Source organism: Oncorhynchus gorbuscha, linkage group LG01 (genome assembly GCF_021184085.1).
Source record: "Oncorhynchus gorbuscha isolate QuinsamMale2020 ecotype Even-year linkage group LG01, OgorEven_v1.0, whole genome shotgun sequence".
Classification (NCBI taxonomy): domain Eukaryota; kingdom Metazoa; phylum Chordata; class Actinopteri; order Salmoniformes; family Salmonidae; genus Oncorhynchus; species Oncorhynchus gorbuscha.
In genome coordinates, this window is record NC_060173.1 from 38,900,579 (window position 1) to 38,926,161 (window position 25,583).

The 25,583-nt window shown below is 44.0% G+C and overlaps 1 protein-coding gene across 2 annotated transcripts; it reads left to right on the forward strand.

The window, feature by feature from the left end:
- The first annotated feature begins 204 nt into the window (after positions 1–204).
- On the forward strand, positions 205–25,403 carry herpud1 (homocysteine-inducible, endoplasmic reticulum stress-inducible, ubiquitin-like domain member 1). Of its 2 annotated transcripts, none has more exons than XM_046352125.1 (8): positions 205–653; positions 917–994; positions 2,133–2,210; positions 2,817–2,923; positions 10,014–10,124; positions 12,082–12,444; positions 15,539–15,644; positions 23,220–25,403. In XM_046352125.1, exons 1-8 carry the CDS (start codon positions 492–494, stop codon positions 23,394–23,396), a joined length of 1,182 nt encoding a protein of 393 aa, XP_046208081.1. In that variant the 5' UTR covers positions 205–491; the 3' UTR covers positions 23,397–25,403. The 2 variants fall into 2 exon arrangements, with proteins under 2 accessions (XP_046208081.1, XP_046208072.1); XM_046352116.1 differs by having other exon boundaries at positions 206–653; positions 2,817–2,971.
- Positions 25,404–25,583: the final 180 nt, after the last annotated feature.

A 25,583-nucleotide genomic window follows, 5' to 3' on the forward strand; every position in this document is an offset into this window, starting at 1 on the left:
ACGTCATGTGTTGGGTCAGCCTGCGAGACCTAAAACTGAGAGAATGTGAACACACGGCGTTAACCAGGGAATATACTTATTTTCAAGTGGGGTCCTCTTTATTTTCTACTGTCAATTTGGGGTCGTGTGCAGAAAAAGTTTGCGAATAGCTTCTGAACTGCAACTTCATAGCCAGTATGATAATCTTTGCAAAGCGCGTGCAATACAGACTGCTCCCGGAGCAGGAGCCTCCACGTCTGATCACGAGCCTTGGTTATCCAATCACAGCAAGCCACCGGGTGTTTCCAAACAACATCCCCTTTCCCAGAACTACAGGCTGTGTAGCTAGCTACTTACTTCCTCATCATCTCAACTAAAAAGTTGTCGACTGAATAAATTAATTCCTACTTTGTTTATCTGACATTTTAGCTAGATGATTAGATGCTGTAGTTACTTACTACATTTATATCACAACTAAGAGGTCGCGTTGGAGAGGTCACAAGAAAACAAAAATGGACAACAGTGGTTTTCCTAACGTTAGACAAAAGACAATCACTCTTGTGATAAAAACACCGAATCAAGCCCACGGAGATCAGACGATTGAAGGAGTTGACACGGACTGGACAGTGAAAGAGTTGAAGACTCATTTATCGAGGGTGTACCCAAACAACCCGGTGAGTGATTGTGATAGCTAGCTAGCTAACTTGGCTAGCTATCTACCCAGCTACCCCATAACTAGCAAGCTAGCCAGTCTTTGCCAAGTTAGACTGGTCCAGTAAGTTAGCCAGCTATAATGTAATACTAGTAACGTTAGCTACTGTCAATAACAATTATGCAATCCAAACATCTAGCTAGGCTATAAATAGTTGTGTATGTATAAATCGTGGTTGCTGTTAGTGTCTGTTGTGTTGACATCTGTCCCCCTTTCCCCCCACAGACTGAAAGTGATCAGAGACTTATTTACTCTGGCAAGCTGCTCCCAGACCAACTGCATGTCAGAGATATTTTCAGAAAGGTATGTGTGTGTGCCTATTCACCTAAATATTAACTAGACATATTCTCAGAACTCTAGCAAATACTGAATTATGTGCCATCTGGTCAGATTGCTGATATCATCAGTAAAAAAAGTAATTGATTCAACATTATGTGCCTAGGGATTCAGTCTACCTACAGGGATACACAAATATCTGAAATTAGGCAGAGAATAGCTAAACCTAGGTCCTAGTTATTTTTAGTATTACTGGGTTACCTATACTACTGTGCTGAACAGTGTGTATATTATGTCAATGAATTACAATGCTAGAAGCTCAGATTAATGCAGAGAGCCAAACCGTAAACTGAACTGGGCTGGGCTTTGACATCCCTGGAGTTCAAGCCCATAGAAGCCCCTCAGAACTATTGTTCTGTGTCAGGACTGTTATGAATGCAGTCCCCTTTTCTGAACTACAGACCAGTCCCCTTTTCTGAACTACAGACCAGTCCCCTTTTCTGAACTACAGACCAGTCCCCTTTTCTGAACTACAGACCAGTCCCCTTTTCTGAACTACAGACCAGTCCCCTTTTCTGAACTACAGACCAGTCCCCTTTTCTGAACTACAGACCTGTCAGATTTTCTGAACTACAGATCAGGCCCCTTTTCTGAACTACAGATCAGGCCCCTTTTCTGAACTACAGATCAGGCCCCTTTTCTGAACTACAGATCAGGCCCATTTTCTGAACTACAGGTCAGTCAGATTTTGATCACTCAGTTCATGTTTAATGTTGCATTCACTACCTTTCTCAAGATTTTTCAATAGCCATTCTTTGTTATACATTTTTTTACTTCAAAAGGTTGAATGAGTGTCCCTCTATGAATGTGATGTTACTGTGTCTTATGCCGCATGTGTAACGGATGTAAAACGGCTAGCTTAGTTAGCGGTGTGCGCTAAATAGCGTTTCAATCGGTTACGTCACTTGCTCTGAGACCTTGAAGTAGTAGTTCCCCTTGCTCTGCAAGGGCCGCGGCTTTTGTGGAGCGATGGGTAACGATGCTTCGAGGGTGACTGTTGTCGTTGTGTGCAGAAGGTCCCTGGTTCGCGCCCGGGTATGGGCGAGGGGACGGTTTAAAATTATACTGTTACACATGGGATATTGCATCATGTATATCTTCACAGACGGACCTAACACCCACTGTGCACCTGGTGTGTGCAGTCAGAACTCAGCCCAGAGGTCCACTAGGAGCAAGACCAAAGGTAATGTACCCCATATGGAACCCCATCTCAAACTGTGACATGTACTCTATGTGAAGGTTATGATGTAGACCTATGTGAAGCTATTTTAAATATACTCATTAAATAGCATCAGTCAACAATTCTTCAGTTGTTGCTCCCCTAGATTTTGTGCCAAACCAGGAAACTTTTTTGTTTTTAGTTCTGCCGTGCCTGTGATTCCCTTGTGTTCTCCTTTAGAAACCCTACACACCTCATGAATATTATCTAGTAGCTATAATTGGGAACTCCTGGAGCTGACAACGGACAGTCAAAGCCAGACATTCAGATTAGGAAAAAGACACCTCACACGGTTGATAAGGGATAATTCGATAAGCCAAAACGCCCTATCAGCTAAATCGTCTAAATTATTCTCCTAGTCAGTGGTTGAGGAGGTGTCAGAGCTGAGGCTGTTCTGTCCTCTGGAGAGAGGAGTCCCAGCTCAGTGGATAGCAGGAGACAGGTGTACAACTACTCTCATTAGGAATCTCTGGAGATCATAATGCTTCTCTGAAAATTCACTGCAGCCACTTTGTACAGTATGTATGTCCGCACATGTGATGTTAACACCATGTCTCACGTTTTATTCAGGTCAGAGAGCCAGAACCACAACCGTCTGCCATGCCAACCAGACAGAACCCAGAGGGTCCCACCCCAGCTCCATCTGTGCCCACTGAACCAGAGCTGAGACAACGCAGGTACACTTCCACCTCTCCCGCCCCACCCGCATGGCCTGGCACTACAACGTGAGTTAACAAGACAAGTGAATTCTTTGCATAATGCTGGTGATATTAGTACCATATAAATTATAAACTAATAAACAACAACACTTCGGCTTATATGTAATATATACATTTTACGGACAATCTATTTTACAATACTTTTGTTTGTTTTTAGTCCTGGCCTTTTTAGTCCTGGCCTTCCATCTATTTCTGATGGCCATCCAGTTTGATTTCTATTTGCCATATATTTTTAACTGTGCTGTTTCTCAAAAGTTCTGGACCTATATACATTTTACAGACACAGTATATTTTACATTTGTTATCTTGTTGTCATTAGTCCCACCCTTCAGCTCCATTCAACCCCTCCCATCTATAGTTGAAGTCTGAGGTTTACATACACCTTAGCCAAATGCATTTAAACTCAAGTTTTTCACAATTCCTGACATTTAATCCTAGTGAACATTCCCTGTCTTAGGTCAGTTAGGATCACCACTATTTTAAGAATGTGAAATGTCAGAATAATAGTAGAGATAATTATTTATTTCAGCTTTTATTTCTTTCGTCATATTCCCAGCGGGTCAGAAATGTATATACACTCAATTAGTATTTGGTAGCATTGCCTTTAAATTGTTTAACTTGGGTCAAACGTTTCGGGTAGTCTTCCACAAGCTTCCCACAATAAATTGGGTGAATGTTGGCCCATTCCTCCTCACAGAGCTGGTGTAACTGAGTCAGGTTTGTAGGCCTCCTTCTCGCACATGCTTTTTCAGTTCTGCCCACACATTTTCTATCGGATTGAGGTCAGGGCTTTGTGATGGCCACTCCAATACCTTGACTTTGTTGTCCTTAAGCCATTTTGCCACAACTTTGGAAGTACGCTTGGGGTCATTGTCCATTTGGAAGACCCATTTGCGACCAAGCTTTAACTTCCTGACTGATGTCTTGCGATGTTGCTTCAATATATCCATATAATTTTTGTCCCTCATGATGCCATCTAAGTTCACCAGTTCCTCCTGCAGCAAAGCACCTCCACAACATGATGCTGCCACCCCAGTGCTTCACAGTTGGGATGGTGTTCTTCGGCTTGCAAGCCTCCACCTTTTTCCTCCAAACATAACGATGGTCATTAAGGCCAAACAGTTCTATTTTTGTTTCATCAGACCAGGGGACATTTCTCCAAAAAGTACAATCTTTGTCCCCATGTGTAGTTGCAAACCTTAGTCTGGCTTTTTTATGGTGATTTCAGAGCAGTGGCTTCTTCCTTGCTGAGCAGCCTTTCAGGTTATGTCGATATAGGACTCGTTTTACTGTGGATATAGATACTTTTGCACCTGTTTCCTCCAGCATCTTCACAAGGTCCTTTGCTGTTGTTCTGGGATTGTTTTGCACTCTTCGCACCAAAGTACGTTCATCTCTAGAAGACAGAACGCGTCTCCTTCCTGAGTGGTATGACGGCTGCGTGGTCCAATGGTGTTTATACTTGCGTACTATTGTTTGTATAGATGAATGTGGCACCTTCAGGCGTTAGGAAATCGCACCCAAGGATAGGATGAACCAGACCTGTGGAGGTCTACAATTTTGTTTCTGAAGTCTTGGCTGATTTCTTTTGATTTTCCCATGATGTCAAGCAAAGTGGCACTGAGTTTGAAGGTAGGTCTTGAAATACATCCACAAGTACACCTCCAATTGACTCAAATTATGTCAATTAGCCTAGAAGCTTCTAAAGCCATGACATCATTTTCTGGTATTTTCCAAGCACTTTAAAGGCACAGTCAACTTAGTGTATGTAAACTTCTGACCCATTGGAATTGTGATACAGTGAATTATAAGTGAAATAATCCATCTTTAAACATTTGTTGGAAAAATTACTTGTGTCATGCACAAAGTAGATGTCTTAACTGACTTGCCAAAACTATAGTTTGTTAACAAGACATTTGTGGAGTGGTTGAGTTTTAATGACTCCAACCTAAGTGTATGTAAACTTCCGACTTCAACTGCATCTCTTAACACCATCCAAATTGGATTTCTGTTTGCCATATATTTTTCAACTGAGCTGTGATGCTTCACCAAAGTTCTAAACTTTCTATTCTTATAGTTTCTACAGATTGTAAATTAAAGATACATTTTTTTGCTTAAAGTATTATTATATTATTGATCGATTTGACTATGACTTTTCAAATCACCCAGTAGTGCTATCTGCAGGGTTAGCTCCAGGTAATTGTTGCAATTCTTCAGCCATTCCTGGACCTGTGACCAAAAACAAGCTACATATGGACAGTACCAAGATAAATGATCTAATGACTCTGCCTCCTCGCAGCAAAATCTGCAGAGATGGGAAGGTTGTATCCCCCAATAACTTTCTATTGGTTGCAAGAATTTTGTATACATATAAATTGAAAAATTCTATGTTTTGAATCCGGCGTCATTTTGCGTGTCAATTCATAAACCATGTGCCATGGAATTGGTACATCAATAAATCGATTTTGCAATCTATATGGCACAGCTGTCAATTTTTTTGGTACTTAAATGAAACTGGTATATATTTTTATTTATCACAATTTTCTTTAACCAATTTTGGTCTTTAATGCAGAGCCGACAGACAAGTTCCTTACTTTTCTCCCCTCCATTTACATTACATTTACATTTAAGTCATTTAGCAGACGCTCTTATCCAGAGCGACTTACAAATTGGTGCATTCACCTTATGACATCCAGTGGAACAGTCACTTTACAATAGTGCATCTAAATCTTAAAGGGGGGGGGGTGAGAGGGATTACTTATCCTATCCTAGGTATTCCTTAAAGAGGTGGGGTTTCAGGTGTCTCCGGAAGGTGGTGATTGACTCCGCTGTCCTGGCGTCGTGAGGGAGTTTGTTCCACCATTGGGGGGGCCAGAGCAGCGAACAGTTTTGACTGGGCTGAGCGGGAGCTGTACTTCCTCAGTGGTAGGGATGCGAGCAGGCCAGAGGTGGATGAACGCAGTGCCCTTGTTTGGGTGTAGGGCCTGATCAGAGCCTGGAGGTACTGAGGTGCCGTTCCCCTCACAGCTCCGTAGGCAAGCACCATGGTCTTGTAGCGGATGCGAGCTTCAACTGGAAGCCAGTGGAGAGAGCGGAGGAGCGGGGTGACGTGAGAGAACTTGGGAAGGTTGAACACCAGACGGGCTGCGGCGTTCTGGATGAGTTGTAGGGGTTTAATGGCACAGGCAGGGAGCCCAGCCAACAGCGAGTTGCAGTAATCCAGACGGGGATGACAAGTGCCTGGATTAGGACCTGCGCCACTTCCTGTGTGAGGCAGGGTAGAGCATGAACCTACAGGAACGGGCCACCGCCTTGATGTTAGTTGAGAACGACAGGGTGTTGTCCAGGATCACGCCAAGGTTCTTAGCGCTCTGGGAGGAGGACACAATAGAGTCGTCAACCGTGATGGCGAGATCATGGAACGGGCAGTCCTTCCCTGGGAGGAAGAGCAGCTCCGTCTTGCCGAGGTTCAGCTTGAGGTGGTGATCCGTCATCCACACTGATATGTCTGCCAGACATGCAGAGATGCGATTCGCCACCTGGTCATCAGAAGGGGGAAAGGAGAAGATTAATTGTGTGTCGTCTGCATAGCAATGATAGGAGAGACCATGTGAGGTTATGACAGAGCCAAGTGACTTGGTGTATAGCGAGAATAGGAGAGGGCCTAGAACAGAGCCCTGGGGGACACCAGTGGTGAGAGCGCGTGGTGAGGAGACAGATTCTCGCCACGCCACCTGGTAGGAGCGACCTGTCAGGTAGGACGCAATCCAAGCGTGGGCCGCGCCGGAGATGCCCAACTCGGAGAGGGTGGAGAGGAGGATCTGATGGTTCACAGTATCGAAGGCAGCCGATAGGTCTAGAAGGATGAGAGCAGAGGAGAGAGAGTTAGCTTTAGCAGTGCGGAGCGTCTCCGTGATACAGAGGAGAGCAGTCTCAGTTGAATGACTAGTCTTGAAACCTGACTGATTTGGGTCAAGAAGGTCATTCAGAGAGAGATAGCGGGAGAGCTGGCCAAGGACGGCACGTTCAAGAGTTTTGGAGAGAAAAGAAAGAAGGGATACTGGTCTGTAGTTGTTGACATCGGAGGGATCGAGTGTAGGTTTTTTCAGAAGGGGTGCAACTCTCGCTCTCTTGAAGACGGAAGGGACGTAGCCAGCGGTCAGGAATGAGTTGATGAGCGAGGTGAGGTAAGGGAGAAGGTCTCCGGAAATGGTCTGGAGAAGAGAGGAGGGGATAGGGTCAAGCGGGCAGGTTGTTGGGCGGCCGGCCGTCACAAGACGCGAGATTTCATCTGGAGAGAGAGGGGAGAAAGAGGTCAGAGCACAGGGTAGGGCAGTGTGAGCAGAACCAGCGGTGTCGTTTGACTTAGCAAACGAGGATCGGATGTCGTCGACCTTCTTTTCAAAATGGTTGACAAAGTCATCTGCGGAGAGGGAGGAGGGGGGGGGGATTCAGGAGGGAGGAGAAGGTGGCGAAGAGCTTCCTAGGGTTAGAGGCAGATGCTTGGAATTTAGAGTGGTAGAAAGTGGCTTTAGCAGCAGAGACAGAGGAGGAAAATGTAGAGAGGAGGGAGTGAAAGGATGCCAGGTCCGCAGGGAGGCGAGTTTTCCTCCATTTCCGCTCGGCTGCCCGGAGCCCTGTTCTGTGAGCTCGCAATGAGTCATCGAGCCACGGAGCGGGAGGGGAGGACCGAGCCGGCCTGGAGGATAGGGGACATAGAGAGTCAAAGGATGCAGAGAGGGAGGAGAGGAGGGTTGAGGAGGCAGAATCAGGAGATAGGTTGGAGAAGGTTTGAGCAGAAGGAAGAGATGATAGGATGGAAGAGGAGAGAGTAGCGGGGAGAGAGAGCGAAGGTTGGGACGGCGCGATACCATCCGAGTAGGGGCAGTGTGGGAGGTGTTGGATGAGAGCGAGAGGGAAAAGGATACAAGGTAGTGGTCGGAGACTTGGAGGGGAGTTGCAATGAGGTTAGTGGAAGAACAGCATCTAGTAAAGATGAGGTCGAGCGTATTGCCTGCCTTGTGAGTAGGGGGGGAAGGTGAGAGGGTGAGGTCAAAAGAGGAGAGGAGTGGAAAGAAGGAGGCAGAGAGGAATGAGTCAAAGGTAGACGTGGGGAGGTTAAAGTCGCCCAGAACTGTGAGAGGTGAGCCGTCCTCAGGAAAGGAGCTTATCAAGGCATCAAGCTCATTGATGAACTCTCCGAGGGAACCTGGAGGGCGATAAATGATAAGGATGTTAAGCTTGAAAGGGCTGGTAACTGTGACAGCATGGAATTCAAAGGAGGCAATAGACAGATGCGTAAGGGGAGAAAGAGAGAATGACCACTTGGGAGAGATGAGGATCCCGGTGCCACCACCCCGCTGACCAGAAGCTCTCGGGGTGTGCGAGAACACGTGGGCGGACGAAGAGAGAGCAGTAGGAGTAGCAGTGTTGTCTGTGGTGATCCATGTTTCCGTCAGTGCCAAGAAGTCGAGGGACTGGAGGGAGGCATAGACTGAGATGAACTCTGCCTTGTTGGCCGCAGATCGGCAGTTCCAGAGGCTACCGGAGACCTGGTACTCCACGTGGGTCGTGCGCGCTGGGACCACCAGATTAGGGTGGCCGCGGCCACGCGGTGTGGAGCGTTTGTATGGTCTGTGCAGAGAGGAGAGAACAGGGATAGACAGACACATAGTTGACAGGCTACAGAAGAGGCTACGCTAATGCAAAGGAGATTGGAATGACAAGTGGACTACACGTCTCGAATGTTCAGAAAGTTAAGCTTACGTAGCAAGAATCTTATTGACTAAAATTATTAAAATGATACAGTACTGCTGAAGTAGGCTAGCAGGCAGTGGCTGCGTTGTTGACACTACACTAATCAAGTCAGTGCTGCTATTCGGGGGCTAGCTGGCTAGCTAGCAGTGTTGATTACGTTACGTTGCGTTAAAAGAACGACAATAGCTGGCTAGCTAACCTAGAAAATCGCTCTAGACTACACAATTATCTTTGATACAAAGACGGCTATGTAGCTAGCTATGTAGCTACGATCAAACAAATCAAACCGTTGTACTGTAATGAAATGAAATGAAAATGTGATACTACCTGTGAATGCGACCGGGTTGTTGAGTTTCTATTCAGAAGACGTTGGCTAGCTGTTGGGTAGCTAGCAGAGTCTCCTACGTAAGGTCGACAAATAGCTGGCTAGCTAACCTCGGTAAATTAAGATAATCACTCTAAGACTACACACTCTAAACTACACAATTATCTTGGATACGAAGACAGCAAAGACGGCTATGTAGCTAGCTAACACTACACTAATCAAGTCGTTCAGTTGAGTGTAATAGTTTCTACAGTGCAGCTAATCGGTGGACGTTAGCTAGCTGGCTAGCTGCTGGGCAGAGCAGTGAAGACTACGTTAGGACGGCGAAATACGATAATTACGCAATTATCTTTGATACAAAGACGGCTATGTAGCTAGCTAAGAAGAAATTGCTAAGATTAGACAAATCAAACAGTTGTGCTATAATGAAATGTAATGAAAAAGTTATACTACCCTCCCCTTTGCCTCTTCCATTTTTGCGGTAGTGCTGCAATTAGTTGGTTGTAATTTTGGATAGAGCAGCTATTTCCATATATTTGTGTTAGCTGCATGTGTGACATACATTTTATCGAAAAAAATGATCATTTAAAAAAAAAATCTATTAGTATATTTGAGTTTAACCACAATATGTGTTGTATTATTTGTTATGTCGTTTCTGGTGGAGTAAACTGAAATTGCAACCAACTTTCTATGGCTTGTTTAAAAAATAACTATATTTTGGAGATTGTTTTCAAATAACCAAAAGTGAGCGTTTGTAATCTGAATAAAGGGGAAAAGGCCATTCTTGTACATGGGGTGAGACATTCTTACTAATCTGCTAGAGAGCCAGTTTGGATCTAAGTATAGCTCTATTACTTGTGTTGCTTTATGAAAAGTTATATTGCTGGGAGAGATGTAATACATTGGTCTATCCTTCAATCTGACATGACATGCAATTCACACTGCTATTATCCTGTGTGTCTCTAGGCCAGGGACAGCAGAGATAACCAACCCAACCTTCCCCACCTACTCCCTCTACAGCCCTCAACAGCTGCTCTGGCTGCAGCACATGTATGCTCGCCAATATTACATGCAGTAGTAAGTATTCAATGCCAAGCATTTTATCACATTTAGTTATGACTTCCTACTGTCTTGCCATAGCATAATATTAAGCAGGGAAAATACTTTATAAAGTATGTTTGGCTTAGACCAGGGGTGTAAGCCCGCAGGGCCAGATGCTATAGGGAGAGATATATATCTCAATTAACATTGAAATGACTAAAACCAACTGTGGAGAAATGATAATGGACCTACATTTAGCAGTCCCTCTACGATCGCAATTTTTAAAAATTAACAATTCCCTGCATATTATGCAGTTGTTGTGAATTTGAACAATTACTGCACTATTTGCTCATTAAACAGTCAAATCGTAGCAATATTATTGCATAAAACTGAACCATAACTGCAGTACAAAAAGAGGGCTCGCAATTTCAACCAATCACTGCACATTTACTGCATAATATGGTTCAATCAAGCCACACATCGAGCAAATTTTTTTCCTCGTCAGGACAATTTTGCGACAAATCGGGCAAAATCACTGCATATTGCCAAGCAAAATGTTAGATTTACAGCTGCAAGATCAAGCATTTTTGCCCACAAATTTTAAAAAATCCTAGCGAAATCCTGGATCAAATCATTCATAGTCTCTTCACTCTGTCCAACTTGCTAAGTGATCAAAAACAAATGCGGTGCAAAATTAGTTTGACACTCCTGGCTTACTGTGGGTGTTTCTCAAAATACTTAGTACAGGGCTCCGAGCATGCAAATTGGAGCACGGGAGGCTCGGAGTATGAGTTCAAATCAAAGTATTCGAATCGGAGAACGGAGGGCACTTCTTGAATGCGTATTCCATTTATACATATTTTGAAGCATGCATCGATGCAAGCTTCTATGGAAAGTAAGGAAAGAAATATGATGTAACCACGTAAAAGATTATGCTTAAAAAAATAAAAGTCAATGCCGGACATTTTTTGAGCTGAAGCGAGATAAAATACTAATGCTGCCTATTAACATGTAATATGTTGCCCGAGTACAATATTTTATCATGATACGTTAATAAATACATGCTGTGTTAATTTTGGAATGTTTACATGCCGAAGTACCGTAGATCGCACGCCCATGATAAGTAAATTGGGCTAACTGGCTAGCTACGACTGTTAGCTAGTTAGCCAGATAACCACAAATAATTTTTGTTTGCTACCCCGAAGAATTGACCTTGTATAATATTCGTTTTAGGTCATTTTTGCTTGTTAAACTATCTGGTTAGCTACATTATTACGATTCACACAGCTAGCAGATAGTTATGATGTAAAAAGTGTGCTTTGTGTATATCTTGTTTAGTCTCTATTGCCATTGTCCTGGCAGGAAACGGTTCACTAAATGTGTAGCTAACTGGCTAGCTAGCCATGAATAATTGGTAGCTACCCACTAAAAATGCACATCTACCCTGCATAACATTAGTTTTAAGTAATTCTTGCCTGTTTAACTAGCAGGCTAGCTAGATTATTATGATTCACATATCTAACGTTAGCTGATAATTATGAAGTAAAACATTTGCTTTGTGTTTATCTTGTTTAGTCTATTGTTGTCATTGACCTGGCTGGAAGAAGGTTCAGTGAATTAAAACCTTTTTAAAATTTAATATGACCTTAACTAGGCAAGTCAGTTAAGAACTAATTCTTATTTTCAATGACAGCCTAGGAACAGTGGGTTAACTGCCTGTTCAGGGGCAGAACGACAGATTTGTACCTTGTCAGCTCGGGGATTTGAACTTGCAACCTTTCGGTTACTAGTCCAACTCTCTAACCACTAGGCTACCCTGCGTAGTGTGAGGTCATACAGTAGGGGGGAGTGTGAGTGCTTCTCTAATGTTTTATGCATTCACCACACTCTCGTCCTCACAAGAACGTACTCAGGGAGAATGTAGTCTGAGAATGAGAGTGTGGAGCACGGTAGTATGCATATTGAGAAACCCTGTCTGTCTTTTGTCCCATAGCCATGCAGCCTATGCAGCAGCAGCTTCTGCCCCCTTTGCCCCAGCCGCAGGCCCATCCCTGCCTGCTGCTCCCCACCAAGCCGCTGTCCCAGCACCCCTGCCCAATCAGGCCCCCATTGACAACCTGCCAGCCAATCAGAATGCGCAGGACGGCGCCTTTATCAACCCGGGAGCAGCCAATCAGAACCTGCGGATGAATGCCCAAGGCGGGCCTGTGATGGAGGATGAGGAGGAAATGGATCGTGATTGGCTAGACTGGGTGTACACAGCTGCCCGTCTGGGAGTGTTTCTCAGTATTGTCTACTTCTACTCCAGCCTGAGCCGTTTCGCCCTTGTCATGAGCAGCCTGCTCCTTATGTACCTGTGAGTTGACTGTGTTTGTTTGTTGTAAAACAGGGTATGTTGCTGTGTACTATGTCCACCATTAATAGAGGATATTATTAACACTTAAAAAAAGGTCTGTGTTTTGTGTTGGCTTACGATGGCGTGACATTTTTATAACCATGTAAATATCTCTTGGACAGACCATCCTGGCTTTGTCTTTTTTTTAAATGATAGCCATATTAGCAGCTAATTAGCGTGAATTTTTTTGTGTGTAAATACAGCCAAATATATTGATAAAAGTCACCTTGTCCTACAGAGATTTACATGGTTATCAAAACGTCACACCAGGGTAAGCCTAGACAAAAAATAACACTTATTTGAAGTGTTTCTAAAATGCCCAATGGAAAATTAATGGTGGAAAAACAATTGGAACCATTTCCCAGTTTGACCTCTAGGTTTTATGGGTATTTTGTAGCCAGAGCCATGTATTTAGAGAGTTTGGCCAACTTTTAGAAATTTGAATATTGTTCATATTCTCCATGTTATGTTAATCGGCACTAACATGGCTGACAATAATGTTTTCAAGTGTCGTAATGCTCATTCTAGACATTATTCCCAATGTAATGTTAATGGGGAGCTAACATGGCTGCCATAGTATGCTATAGAGTCATCTAAATGCATCATAATGCAGAAACCTCAATGGCCCAACTCTCTGAATACATGGCTCTGTGTATAGCCTGTCTGCTAATGGTGAGGCTGGCATTAGCCGTGGGTGATGGGCAGATGAAGGCACCCGTGCAGTAGTCCTGAGAGAATGAGGGCCATATGTTGTGCTTATCAGCAAAGAAGAGATGTCTTTAGCTCAATGTGTTGCAGTCACACACTCTGTCCATTGTGCAACTCCCTCAGGCTCTGGAATCAGCTCTCTCATCCAAACCACACATTCCAAAAGTATGAGTGGAGACAAAGCTGTGTGTGTTTGAGAGTGGTTGAGAGATGTTGAGGGAGAGTGAGAAAGGCATGGCCTCGACATACACGAACACAGTCGGTGAAGTCGTTGTGACCGCAGTGTCCTGAATGTCCTCCCATATTCCAGTCGAATGTGAGGATATGTAGTGCTGGTTGAGTGTTTCTCTATGTGCTGCTGAGAGCTGCCTGGTACAGCAGGCCTCATCTCTGCTACAGTTACTATACAGTGCCTTGCGAAAGTATTCGGCCCCCTTGAACTTTGCGTCCTTTTGCCACATTTCAGGCTTCAAACATAGAGATATAAAACTGTATTTTTTTGTGAAGAATCAACAACAAGTGGGACACAGTCATGAAGTGGAACGACATTTATTGGATATTTCAAACTTTTTTAACAAATAAAAAACTGAAAAATTGGGCGTGCAAAATTATTCAGCCCCTTTACTTTCAGTGCAGCAAATTCTCTCCAGAAGTTCAGTGAGGATCTCTGAATGATCCAATGTTGACCTAAATGACTAATGATGACAAATACAATCCACCTGTGTGTAATCAAGTCTCCGTATAAATGCACCTGCACTGTGATAGACTCAGAGGTCCGTTAAAAGGGCAGAGAGCATCATGAAGAACAAGGAACACACCAGGCAGGTCCGAGATACTGTTGTGAAGAAGTTTAATGCCAGATTTGGATACAAAAAGATTTCCCAAGCTTTAAACATCCCAAGGAGCACTGTGCAAGCGATAATATTGAAATGGAAGGAGTATCAGACCACTGCAAATCTACCATGACCTGGCCGTCCCTCTAAACTTTCAGCTCATACAAGGAGAAGACTGATCAGAGATGAAGCCAAGAGGCCCATGATCACTCTGGATGAACTGCAGAGATCTACAGCTGAGGTGGGAGACTCTGTCCATAGGACAACAATCAGTCGTATATTGCACAAATCTGGCTTTTATGGAAGAGTGGCAAGAAGAAAGCCATTTCTTAAAGATATCCATAAAAAGTGTAGTTTAAAGTTTGCCACAAGCCACCTGGGAGACACACCAAACATGTGGAAGAAGGTGCTCTGGTCAGATGAAACCAAAATTGAACTTTTTGGCAACAATGCAAAACGTTATGTTTGGCGTAAAAGCAACACAGCTCATCACCCTGAACACACCATCCCCACTGTCAAACATGGTGGTGGCAGCATCATGGTTTGGGCCTGCTTTTCTTCAGCAGGGACAGGGAAGATGGTTAAAATTGATGGGAAGATGGATGGAGCCAAATACAGGACCATTCTGGAAGAAAACCTGATGGAATCTGTAAAAGACCTGAGACTGGGATGGAGATTTGTCTTCCAACAAGACAATGATCCAAAACATAAAGCAAAATCTACAATGGAATGGTTCAAAAATAAACATATCCAGGTGTTAGAATGGCCAAGTCAAAGTCCAGGCCTGAATCCAATCGAGAATCTGTGGAAAGAACTGAAAACTGCTGTTCACAAATGCTCTCCATCCAACCTCACTGAGCTCGAGCTGTTTTGCAAGGAGGAATGGGAAAACATTTCAGTCTCTCGATGTGCAAAACTGATAGAGACATACCCCAAGCGACTTACAGCTGTAATCGCAGCAAAAGGTGGCGCTACAAAGTATTAACTTAAGGGGGCTGAATAATTTTGCACGCCCAATTTTTCAGTTTTTGATTTGTTAAAAAAGTTTGAAATATCCAATAAATGTCGTTCCACTTCATGATTGTGTCCCACTTGTTGTTGATTCTTCACAAAAAAATAGTTTTATATCTTTATGTTTGAAGCCTGAAATGTGTCAAAAGGTCGCAAAGTTCAAGGGGGCCGAATACTTTCGCAAGGCACTGTAGATATGGGCGTCGGATCAAGGGCACTACTCCCTCCCTGATCAACTAATCTGGACAGACATGGCAGAATGGGACCTAAGCCTTATCTTTACGTGTAACAAGGTTTAGCCGCTATTACTCCACCGCCTACGCTAATGATTGGACTAGTCTCAGTGTGTTGGAAGGGGAGTTGGCCTGGTTGTAGGATTGTAAATAGAGTGACCATTATTAACATGTCAGTCAGTCTGTACTTCCTCTTTGTTTGCACCACCTGGTCTTAACTGGAAATGCAAATTAATCTACTTTATTAATCCCAGTTTGTCTTCCTCTCAGGCACACAGCAGGCTGGTTCCCCTTCAGACAAAGGCCCCTGGTCAGAGGTCCAAACAACCAGGTCCCTGAGGTCATCCAGAACCAGGACAGGAACCCAGTGCCACCGGTAAGACACATTTCCTCAGGGGCTGGATCTCTAGGGGTGGAAAACAGATATGACTTCATTACAAGGCATGTACTGCCTTATGTAGTAACATTCATCATACTGCATGTAGACAGGGCTGTCAAACTAATTTTGTCCCAGGGGTCGTATTCGTTCTTCAACGTGGTCCAGAGGGGTGCACTGAAAATTGGTTATACTTCCTAGCTGTCAGAATTAGCAAAAGATAGTCCTATATCCGTTGTTTTTTTAATTTTCAAAACTCCCTGACTGTCTAGCTTTAATCTTGTGGATTATTAGCAAGCTGGACACAGTCAAGAACTGTATAAATGTTGGTCCATTGTAATTTGTACACAGTTTAGATTTGGTTTTAGTCATTTTGAAGTATATTTAGTTTGTGTCCCAGGAAACAATCGGATTTAACTTCTTTAGAAAAACAGCCCTAATTTTGGAAACAAACATTATTATGTTGTCATCCAGTCACATTTATTGGTTTTCCAAGCTATAGCACACAATATGTTACATACAGTGCATTCGGAAAGTATTCAGACCCCTTCAATTTTTCCACATTTTGTTACATTACATCCTTATTCTAAAATGTATTTAAAAAATGTTATCGATCTACACACAATACCACATAATGACGAAGTGAAAACAGGTTTTTAAAAACAGAAATACCTTACTTACATAAGTATTCAGACCCTTTGCTATGAGACTCGAAATTAAGTTCAGGTGCATCCTGTTTCCATTGATCTTAAAAAATAAAAAAAATATTTCACCTTTATTTAACCTGGTAGGCAAGTTGAGAACAAGTTCTCAATTACAATTGCGACCTGGCCAAGATAAAGCAAAGCAGTTTGACACATACAACGACACAGAGTTACACATGGAGTAAAACAAACATACAGTCAATAATACAGTATAAACACGTCTATATACGATGTGAGCAAATGAGGTGAGATAAGGGAGGTAAAGACAAAAGGCCATGGTGGCAAAGTAAATACAATATAGCAAGTAAAACACTGGAATGGTAGATTTGCAGTGGAAGAATGTGCAAAGTAGAAATAAAAATAATGGGGTGCAAAGGAGCAAAATAAATAAATAAATACAGTAGGGAAAGAGGTAGTTGTTTGGGCTAAATTATAGGTGGGCTATGTACAGGTGCAGTAATCTGTGAGCTGCTCTGACAATTGGTGCTTAAAGCTAGTGAGGGAGATAAGTGTTTCCAGTTTCAGAGATTTTTGTAGTTAGTTCCAGTCAATGGCAGCAGAGAACTGGAAGGAGAGGCGGCCAAAGAAAGAATTGGTTTTGGGGGTGACCAGTGAGATATACCTGCTGGAGCGCGTGCTACAGATGGGTGCTGCTAAGGTGACCAGCGAGCCGAGATAAGGAGGGACTTTACCTAGCAGGGTCTTGTAGATGACATGGAGCCAGTGGGTTTGGCGACGAGTATGAAGCGAGGGCCAGCCAATGAAAGCGTACAGGTCGCAATGGTGGGTAGTATATGGGGCTTTGGTGACAAAACGGATTGCACTGTGATAGACTGCATCCAATTTGTTGAGAAAGAATCATAAAACCCGGGACGAGATGTTAAAAACTGTCCATTGTGCCAATAGATGGAATGCACTCACATGAGATTTGCCGTGATGTTGACAGAGTGGCATGGGAGGTTTATTTCTTAAACTGGGGTAAGATGTCAATTTTGGGACACATCCTCAGTAGTGTGCCTTTGAATCAGTGGGTGTTTCGGCCTTTAATCACTAAACACCCTCATCAAAGGTGGCCAGCAAAAGGGTGATCAAGCCTTAGCTTGTGTCCCATGCCCAATTAAGATGTCCCACGGGACTATGCAAGGCAGGGGCGTCCTCTTCCCTGAGCCAGCCATACTGCTGACCGCATACCTCATATGCCCTCCTCAAGTTGGAGGCTGGGCATCTGAATTAGTTAAATGTTCTCAGGTGGGCGTGGGGGGTCATGAAGTTATAGCCCAGCAAGGGTCCTTCCGTTTGATCCAGATCCACTGGCTGCCTCTTTCAGCTGCTTGAGAAACTGCTTTGACGGTCTGCCGCAGAGCCTGTCCATGGATTCCAAGTTCTTTCAGCAACCTGATGATGGAAGAAGCCACGAATCCTCTGCATCCCACTTCAACTGGCCAGACCTTTGCATTCCAGCCACGCTGAGTTGCGTCTGCTGCCAACTCTGTGTAACGCAGTTTCTTACGCTTGTAGGCCTCTTCAACAGAGTTTTCCCACGGGACTGTGAGCTCTATGATGTACACAGCCTTTCGTGAAGGGGACCAGACTCCCATGTCTGGCCTAAGGTTGGTAGAAGCAATCTCAGGTGGAAAAATGAGTTGCTTTGCAATATCGACAAGCATCTTCCAGTCCCGGGCCATGGCTAGGTGTCCAGTTTCTGGCTTTGTAGGAGGATACTTGGGCCTTTTCTGTCCCTCCCGGATGAATGTTGTTGTTTTGATGGGATTGCTTGTTTTTGGAGGTAATGAATTGGTTGCACTCCTCTTGGTCTCAAGTGCTGCAGCCAGGCTCTTGAGGACCTGATTGTGCCTCCAGGTGTAGCGGCCTTGTGAGAGGCTGGTCTTGCAACCTGTCATTATATGCCTGAGAGTCGCTGGAGCTGGGCAGAGGGGGCAGGTCGAGTCCTCGCCATACCATTGATGTAGATTTTTTGGTGTTGGAAGCACATCATAAACAGCTCTTATGATGAAGCTGATGTTGCTTGCCTCCATTTGCCAAAGCTCACTCCAGTTGATCTTTCTCCTCTCCAGGCCTTCCCACCGCGTCCATTGCCCTTGTTTAGCAAGAGAGACAGCCTTTGCACTTCTTGCAGTCTCCTCCTGTCTGCGCACCTCCTCGACCACCAGCTTCCTGCGTTCAGATGTTGTTTCCTTATGGAACGTTGGTTTGCTTGCTGCCAGGCCAAAGCCTCCTCTTCCATGCTGGATATTCCCCACAACGTCTTGGTGTCTCAGGGCTGATGTTGCTTGCTGCACAGCCTTGGATGATGTCCATTTCCATCCAGTTTGTAGGAGAGGTGCAAGCCTTGCTAATGGTCTGGTCTTTGGAGTCCTTCAATGTCATCTGAAGTCTCAAGGACCCCTTTGCCATAGAGGCCGATGTTACTCAGGCATCGTGGGACACCCAGCCATTTCTTCACGTATGAGGTAATGGTTCGCTCCATCTTCTCCACTGTTGTTATTGGGACCTCCTAGACGGTGAGTGGCTGTGATAGACTGCATCCAATTTGTTGAGTAGGGTATTGGAGGCTATTTTGTAAATGACATCGCCAAAGTCGAGGATTGGTAGGATGGTCAGTTTTACAAGGGTATGTTTGGCAGCATGAGTGAAGGATGCTTTGTAGCGAAATAGGAAGCCAATTCTAGATTTACTTTGGATTGGAGATGTTTGATATTGGTCTGGAAGGAGAGTTTACAGTTTGTAGTTGTCCACGTATTCTAAGTCAGAGCCGTCCAGAGTAGTGATGTTGGACAGGCGGGTAGGTGCAGGTAGCGATCGGTTGAAGAGCATGCATTTAGTTTTACTTGTATTTAAGAGCAATTGGAGGCCACGGAAGTAGAGTTGTATGGCATTGAAGCTTGCCTGGAGGCTTGTTAACACAGTGTCCAAAGAAGGGCCAGAAGTATACAGAATGGTGTCGTCTACGTAGAGGTGGATCAGAGACTCACCAGCAGCAAGAGCGACCTCATTGATGTATACAGAAGAAGAAGAGAGTCGGTCCAAGAATTGAACCCTGTGGCACCCCCATAGAGACTACCAGAGGTCCGGACAGCAGACCTTCCGATTTGACACACTGAACTCTATCGGAGAAGTAGTTGGTGAACCAGGCGAGGCAATCATTTGAGAAACCAAGGCTGTCGAGTCTGCCGATGAGGATGTGGTGATTGACAGAGTCGAAAGCCTTGGCCAGATCAATGAATAAGACTGCACAGTAATGTTTCTTATCAATGGCGGTTAAGACATCGTTTAGGACCTTGAGCGTGGCTGAGGTGCACCCATGACCAGCTCTGAACCCAGATTGCATACCAGAGAAGGTATGGTGAGATTCTAAATGGTCGGTAATCTGTTTGTTGACTTGGCTTTCGAAGACCTTAGAAAGGCATGGGAGGATAGATATAGGTCTGTAGCAGTTTGGGTCAAGAGTGTCCCCCCCTTTGAAGAGGGGGATGACCGCAGCTGCTTTCCAATCTTTGGGAATCTCAGACGACACGAAAGAGAGGTTGAACAGGCTAGTAATAGGGGTGGCAACAATTTCGGCAGATAATTTTAGAAAGAAAGGGTCCAGATTGTCTAGCCTGGCTGATTTGTAGGGGTCCAGATTTTGCAGCTCTTACAGAACATCAGCTGAACGGATTTGGGAGAAGGAGAAATGGGGAAGGCTTGGGCGAGTTGCTGTGGGGGCTGCAGTGCTGTTGCCCGGGGTAGGAGTAGCCAGGTGGAAAGCATGGCCAGCCGTAGAAAAATGCTTATTGAAATGGTCAATTATGGTGGACTTATCAGTGGTGACAGTGTTTCCTATCTTCAGTGCAGTGGGCAGCTGGGAGGAGGTGTTCTTATTCTCCATGGACTTCAAATTTCTGCTTGAAAAAGCTAGCCTTGGCTTTTCTAACTGCCTGTGTATAATGGTTTCTAGTTTCCCTGAACAGCTGCATATCACTGGGGCTGTTCGATGCTAATGTAGAACACCATAGGATGTTTTTGTGTTGGTGAAGGGCAGTCAGGTCTGGGGAGTACCAAGGGCTATATCGGTTCCTGGTTCTAAATTTCTTAAATGGGGCATGTTTATTTAAGATGGTTAGGAAGGCATTTAAAAAAAATATCCAGGCATCCTCTACTGACGGGATGAGATTAATATCCTTCCAGGATACCCCGGCCAGGTCAATTAGAAAGGCCTGCTCGCTGAAGTGTTTCAGGGAGCGTTTTACAGTGATGAGTGGAGGTCGTTTGACCACTGACCCATTACGGATGCAGGCAATGAGGCAGTGATCGCTGAGATCTTGGTTGAAGACAGCAGAGGTGTATTTAGAGGGCAAGTTGGTTAGGATGATATCTATGAGGGTGCCCGTGTTTAAGGCTTTGGGGAAGTACCTGGTAGGTTCATTGATAATTTGTGTGAGATTGAGGGCATCAAGTTTAGATTGTAGGATGGCTGGGGTGTTAAGCATGTTCCAGTTTAGGTCGCCTAGCAGCACGAGCTCTGGAGATAGATGGGGGCAATCAGTTCGCATATGGTGTCCAGAGCACAGCTGGGGGCAGAGGGTGGTCTATAGCAGGTGGCAACGGTGAGAGACTTGTTTTTAGAGAGGTGAATTATTAAAAGTAGAAGTTCAAATTGTTTGGGTACAGACCTGGATAGTAGGACAGAACTCTGCAGGCTATCTTTGCAGTAGATTGCAACACCGCCCCCTTTGGCAGTTCTATCTTGTCTGACTGAAAATGTTGTAGTTTGGAATTAAAATGTCAGAATTTTTGGTGGTCTTCCTAAGCCAGGATTCAGACACAGCTAGAACATCCGGGTTGGCAGAGTGTGCTAAAGCAGTGAATAGAACAAACTTAGGGAGGAGGCTTCTAATGTTAACATGCATGAAACCAAGGCTATTACGGTTACAGAAGTCGCCAAAAGAGAGCACCTGGGGAATAGGAGTGGAGCTAGGCACTGCAGGGCCTGGATTCACCTCTACATCGCCAGAGGAACAGAGGAGGAGTAGAATAAGGGTGCGGCTAAAAGCAATATGAATTTGGTCGTCTAGAATGTCTGGAACAGAGAGTAAAAGGAGGTTTCTGGCGGCGATAAAATAGCATCAAGGTATAATGTACAGACAAAGGTATGGTAGAATGTGAATACAGTGGAGGTAAACCTAGGTATTGAGTGATGAAGAGAGAGAGATTCTCTCTAGAACCAGAAGATGTCATTGCATGTGTGGGTGGTGGAACTAGTAGGTTGGATAATGTATAGTGAGCAGGACTAGAGGCTCTACAGTGAAATAAGCCAATAAACACTAACCAGAACAACAATGGACAAGGCATATTGACATTAAGGAGAGGCATGCTTAGTCGAATGATCAAAAGGGTCCGGTGAGTGGAGAGGTTGGTTGGGGGTCACGGCGATTTAGACAGCTAGCCAGGCCATCGGTAGCAAGCTAGCATAGGATGGAGGTTTATTATTAGCCACCTCTTGCGTTCCATAGCCACCTCTTGCGTTCCGTCAGTAGATCATCATCTTTGAGATGTTTCCACAACTTGATTATGAGTCCACCTGTGGTAAATTCAATTGATTGGAAACGATTTTGAAATGCACACACCTGTCTATATAAGGTCCCACAGTTGACAGTGCATGTCAGAGCAAAAACCAAGCCATGAGGTCGAAGGAATTGTCTGTAGAGCTCCGAGACGGCATAGTGTCGAGCCACAGATCTGGAGAAGGGTACCAAAAAATGTCTACAGCATTGAAGGTTTTAAGAACACAGTGGCCTCCAACATTCTGAAATGGAACAAGTTTGGAACCACCAAGACTCTTCCTAGAGCTGACTGCCTAGCCAAACTGAGCAATTGTGGGAGAAGTGCCTTGGTCAGGGAGGTGACCAAGAACCTGATGGTCACTCTGACAGAGCTCCAGAGTTCCTCTGTGGAGATGGAAGAACCTTCCAGAAGGACAACCATCTCCGTAGTACTCCACCAACCATGTATTTATGGTAGAGTGGCCAGATGGAAGCAGTAAAAGGCACTGAAAGGACTCATGAAGACAAGATTGAACTCTTTGGCCTGAATGCCAAGTGTCACATCTGGATGAAACTATCTGTACAGTGAAGCATTTTTTTTTTTTTTTACCTTTAACTCGGCAAGTCGGTTAAGAACAAATTCTTATTTTCAATGACAACCTTGGAACGGTGGGTTAACTGCCTTGTCCGGTTACTAGTCCAACGCTCTAACCACTAGGCTACCTGCCACATGGTGTTGACAGCATCATATTGTGGGGATGTTTTTTAGCGACAGGGACTGGGAGACTAATCAGGATCGAGGGAAAGATGAATGAGATCCTTGATGAAAACTTGCTCCAGAGCGGAGCAGAGAAGAATGGGGAAAAACTGCCCAAATACACGTGCCAAACTTATAGCGTCATACCCAAGAAGACTTGAGGCTGCAATCGCTGCCAAGTACCGACTAAAGGGTCTGAATACTTTATGTAAATGTGATATTTAAAAATAATTTTAAAAATTGCTTTGTCATTATGGGGTATTGTGTGTAGATTGATAAGAGGGGTGAAAACAATTTAATCCATTTTAGAATATGGTTGTAACTTAACAAAATGTGGAGGGGTCTGAATACTTCCCGACTGCACCGTATAGTAGGTTTTCAAAGGACCAAAGAGTGTGGTCTAATTTTTCATTTTCGCCATGGAAAAATAGTAGTTGTACGTATCATCCTGGCCCTCTTTGACTCCCCTGATATAGTTTAATTTAACTGTGTTGAAAAACATAGTTTAAGTGTGTTTTTTATATCTGAACTCTGGTGGTCCCGCTAACAGAGTTTTTTTCTCTTCCCTCAGGTGGAGGTCCCTGCAGGAGAAGAGGGGGCCGAGGCGGAGGTTGGACCTGATGAACCACACCCCCTGGCTGCAGTACCTGTGCCTCAACACAGGGTGTCCATCGTTTGGAGTGCCTGGATCTTCTTCAAAGCCTTCTTTGCCTCCCTCATCCCAGAGGCCCCTGGAGTGGCTAACTGAATAATCGACTTTTCCAGCAGGGGGCACACTGGAACTGAAGTTACCCTCAGTATCAGACCTGCCTCTCTGTCACGGGAAGTCCTCTCTCTGGCCTTCTGGATGGATGCCTGGACATTTTGTGAGAAATCATGAATGATTAAAAGCGTCAATGCATACAAAGCCCTGGCTGTAGTCTGTTAAGGGTGTGTTGTGTTTAGGGATATGATGATTCATTCGGCGCTTCCTGCCTTATGATAGTGACCAAATGGTTGTATATACAGTACAGTACATACACCTCTCTCTGCCAAATGGTTGTAAATGCTGTAAATGTTTATTGGAACAAAACATTTAAATATTATTGTATTGTCAGTACACAGCACTTTACAAAACTTATCTTATTATTAGGGCTGGGACAATACTAATATCGCAATATTGTTTCCATTGCAAAAATGTAAACATGAAGCAGATCAAACTCTTTGCCCCTTTAAAAACCTTATGTATGTAAAATATTGTCTGCTATATCTTGTAAAATAAATAAATGTGATACTGGATGAGTAGTAATGTACACTCAATGGCCAGTTTATTAGGGAACACCCTTCACCCACTGGGTCTGAACCCTTTTACCTCCAGAACAGCCTGAATTCTCAGGGTCATGGATTCTACAGGGTGTGGCATTCAAACATTACTCAATTGGTATCAATGGACCTGATGTGTGCTAGGGAAACCAATCCCCACACCATTACACCACCGCCACCAGCCTGTACCGTTGACACGAGGCAGAATATCAACGTAGTCAGATTCATGTTGCTAAATGCCAGATCTTGACTTTGCCATCTGCATGATTCAAAAGGAACCAAGATTTGTCGGACCAGGCAATGTTTTTCCACTCCTCAATTGTTCAATGTTGGTGATCGCGTGCCCACTGGAGCTGCTTCTTGTTTTTAGCTGATAGGAGTGGAAACCGGATGGGCTGCAAAATCCCACCCGTGACAAGGACCGATGAGTTGTGCGTTCCGAAATGCCTTTCTGTACACTACTTGTACAGTGCCATTATTTTCCAGTTTGTGGCCTGTCTCGTAGCTTGCACGATTCTTGCCATTCTCCTACGACCTCTCATCAACGAGCTGTTTTCGCCCACAGACCTGCCCCTGACTGGATGTTTCTTTTCCCGCACTGTTCTCAGTTAACCGAAGATGACTCCGACGATCCTACCATGCTTAAAGTCTCTAAGGTTACTTGTTATGCCCATTCTAACGTTCAATCGAACACTAACTGAATGCCTCGAAGCCTGTCTGCCTGATTTATATAGCAAGCCACGGCCACGCGACTCGCTGTCTGTAGGAGCAAACCATTTGTGAACGGGTTGGTGTACCTAATAAACTGGCCACTGATTGTATGTTTCCAACATACATGGGGCTGTTTTCCGAAATAGTTAAATCCACTTTGTGTTTTGTTTCCTTGCCACGATACTAACGAGTATCGTAATACTGGTATTGTGCCGGCCATACTTATTATGCAAATTTGCTTTAATCTGGGTTAAATTATGAAATGCTTATAGTGCTGTATAATAAAATAGTTTGTATTGCTCTTGCTCAGAGATGGAAGTGCTATACAGGGTTGTGCATGAGTATTGAATGTTTCTCTGGTTGTCTCAGATGTGAAATGGAAGGCAGTGTTAACATAGTGTGGCTTTAATTCATTAGACTGGTTAAAGATCTTCTGAAAGTTGAATTATGTTAAACATGGGAATATGCAGTTGTGTGGGGCTTAGGTCAGACTGTTTTTGCAATTAGAATGGAATCATGCATAGTGACCTCGCTCCCTTGTTACACAATGAGAAAAATATATATTGTGATTCCTTTTGGAATGCCTTTAACTGTACACATACACTAAGTGTAATTCCCCCCTAGTACGTTCTAATGTGATTTATCTTTTTGTTTTTATTTTGGTAAAACAGCTTTTTAATGGATGCTACTGTATCAAGAATATTTTGTGGAGACTTGCAATAAATTTACTTATTTAAAAGGATTGCCTCTTTAGATTGTAGTCTAGTAAATAACTAACTGTCACCTAACAGAACAATAATACTTTAACACTTCTAAAGTACTCACAAACACAAGCTTGTTTTAGACAACATGTTTGAGGACAATCAACAAAAATAGATTTAACATGTTCATAACATCTCTTGCAAAACAAAAAATAGTTCAA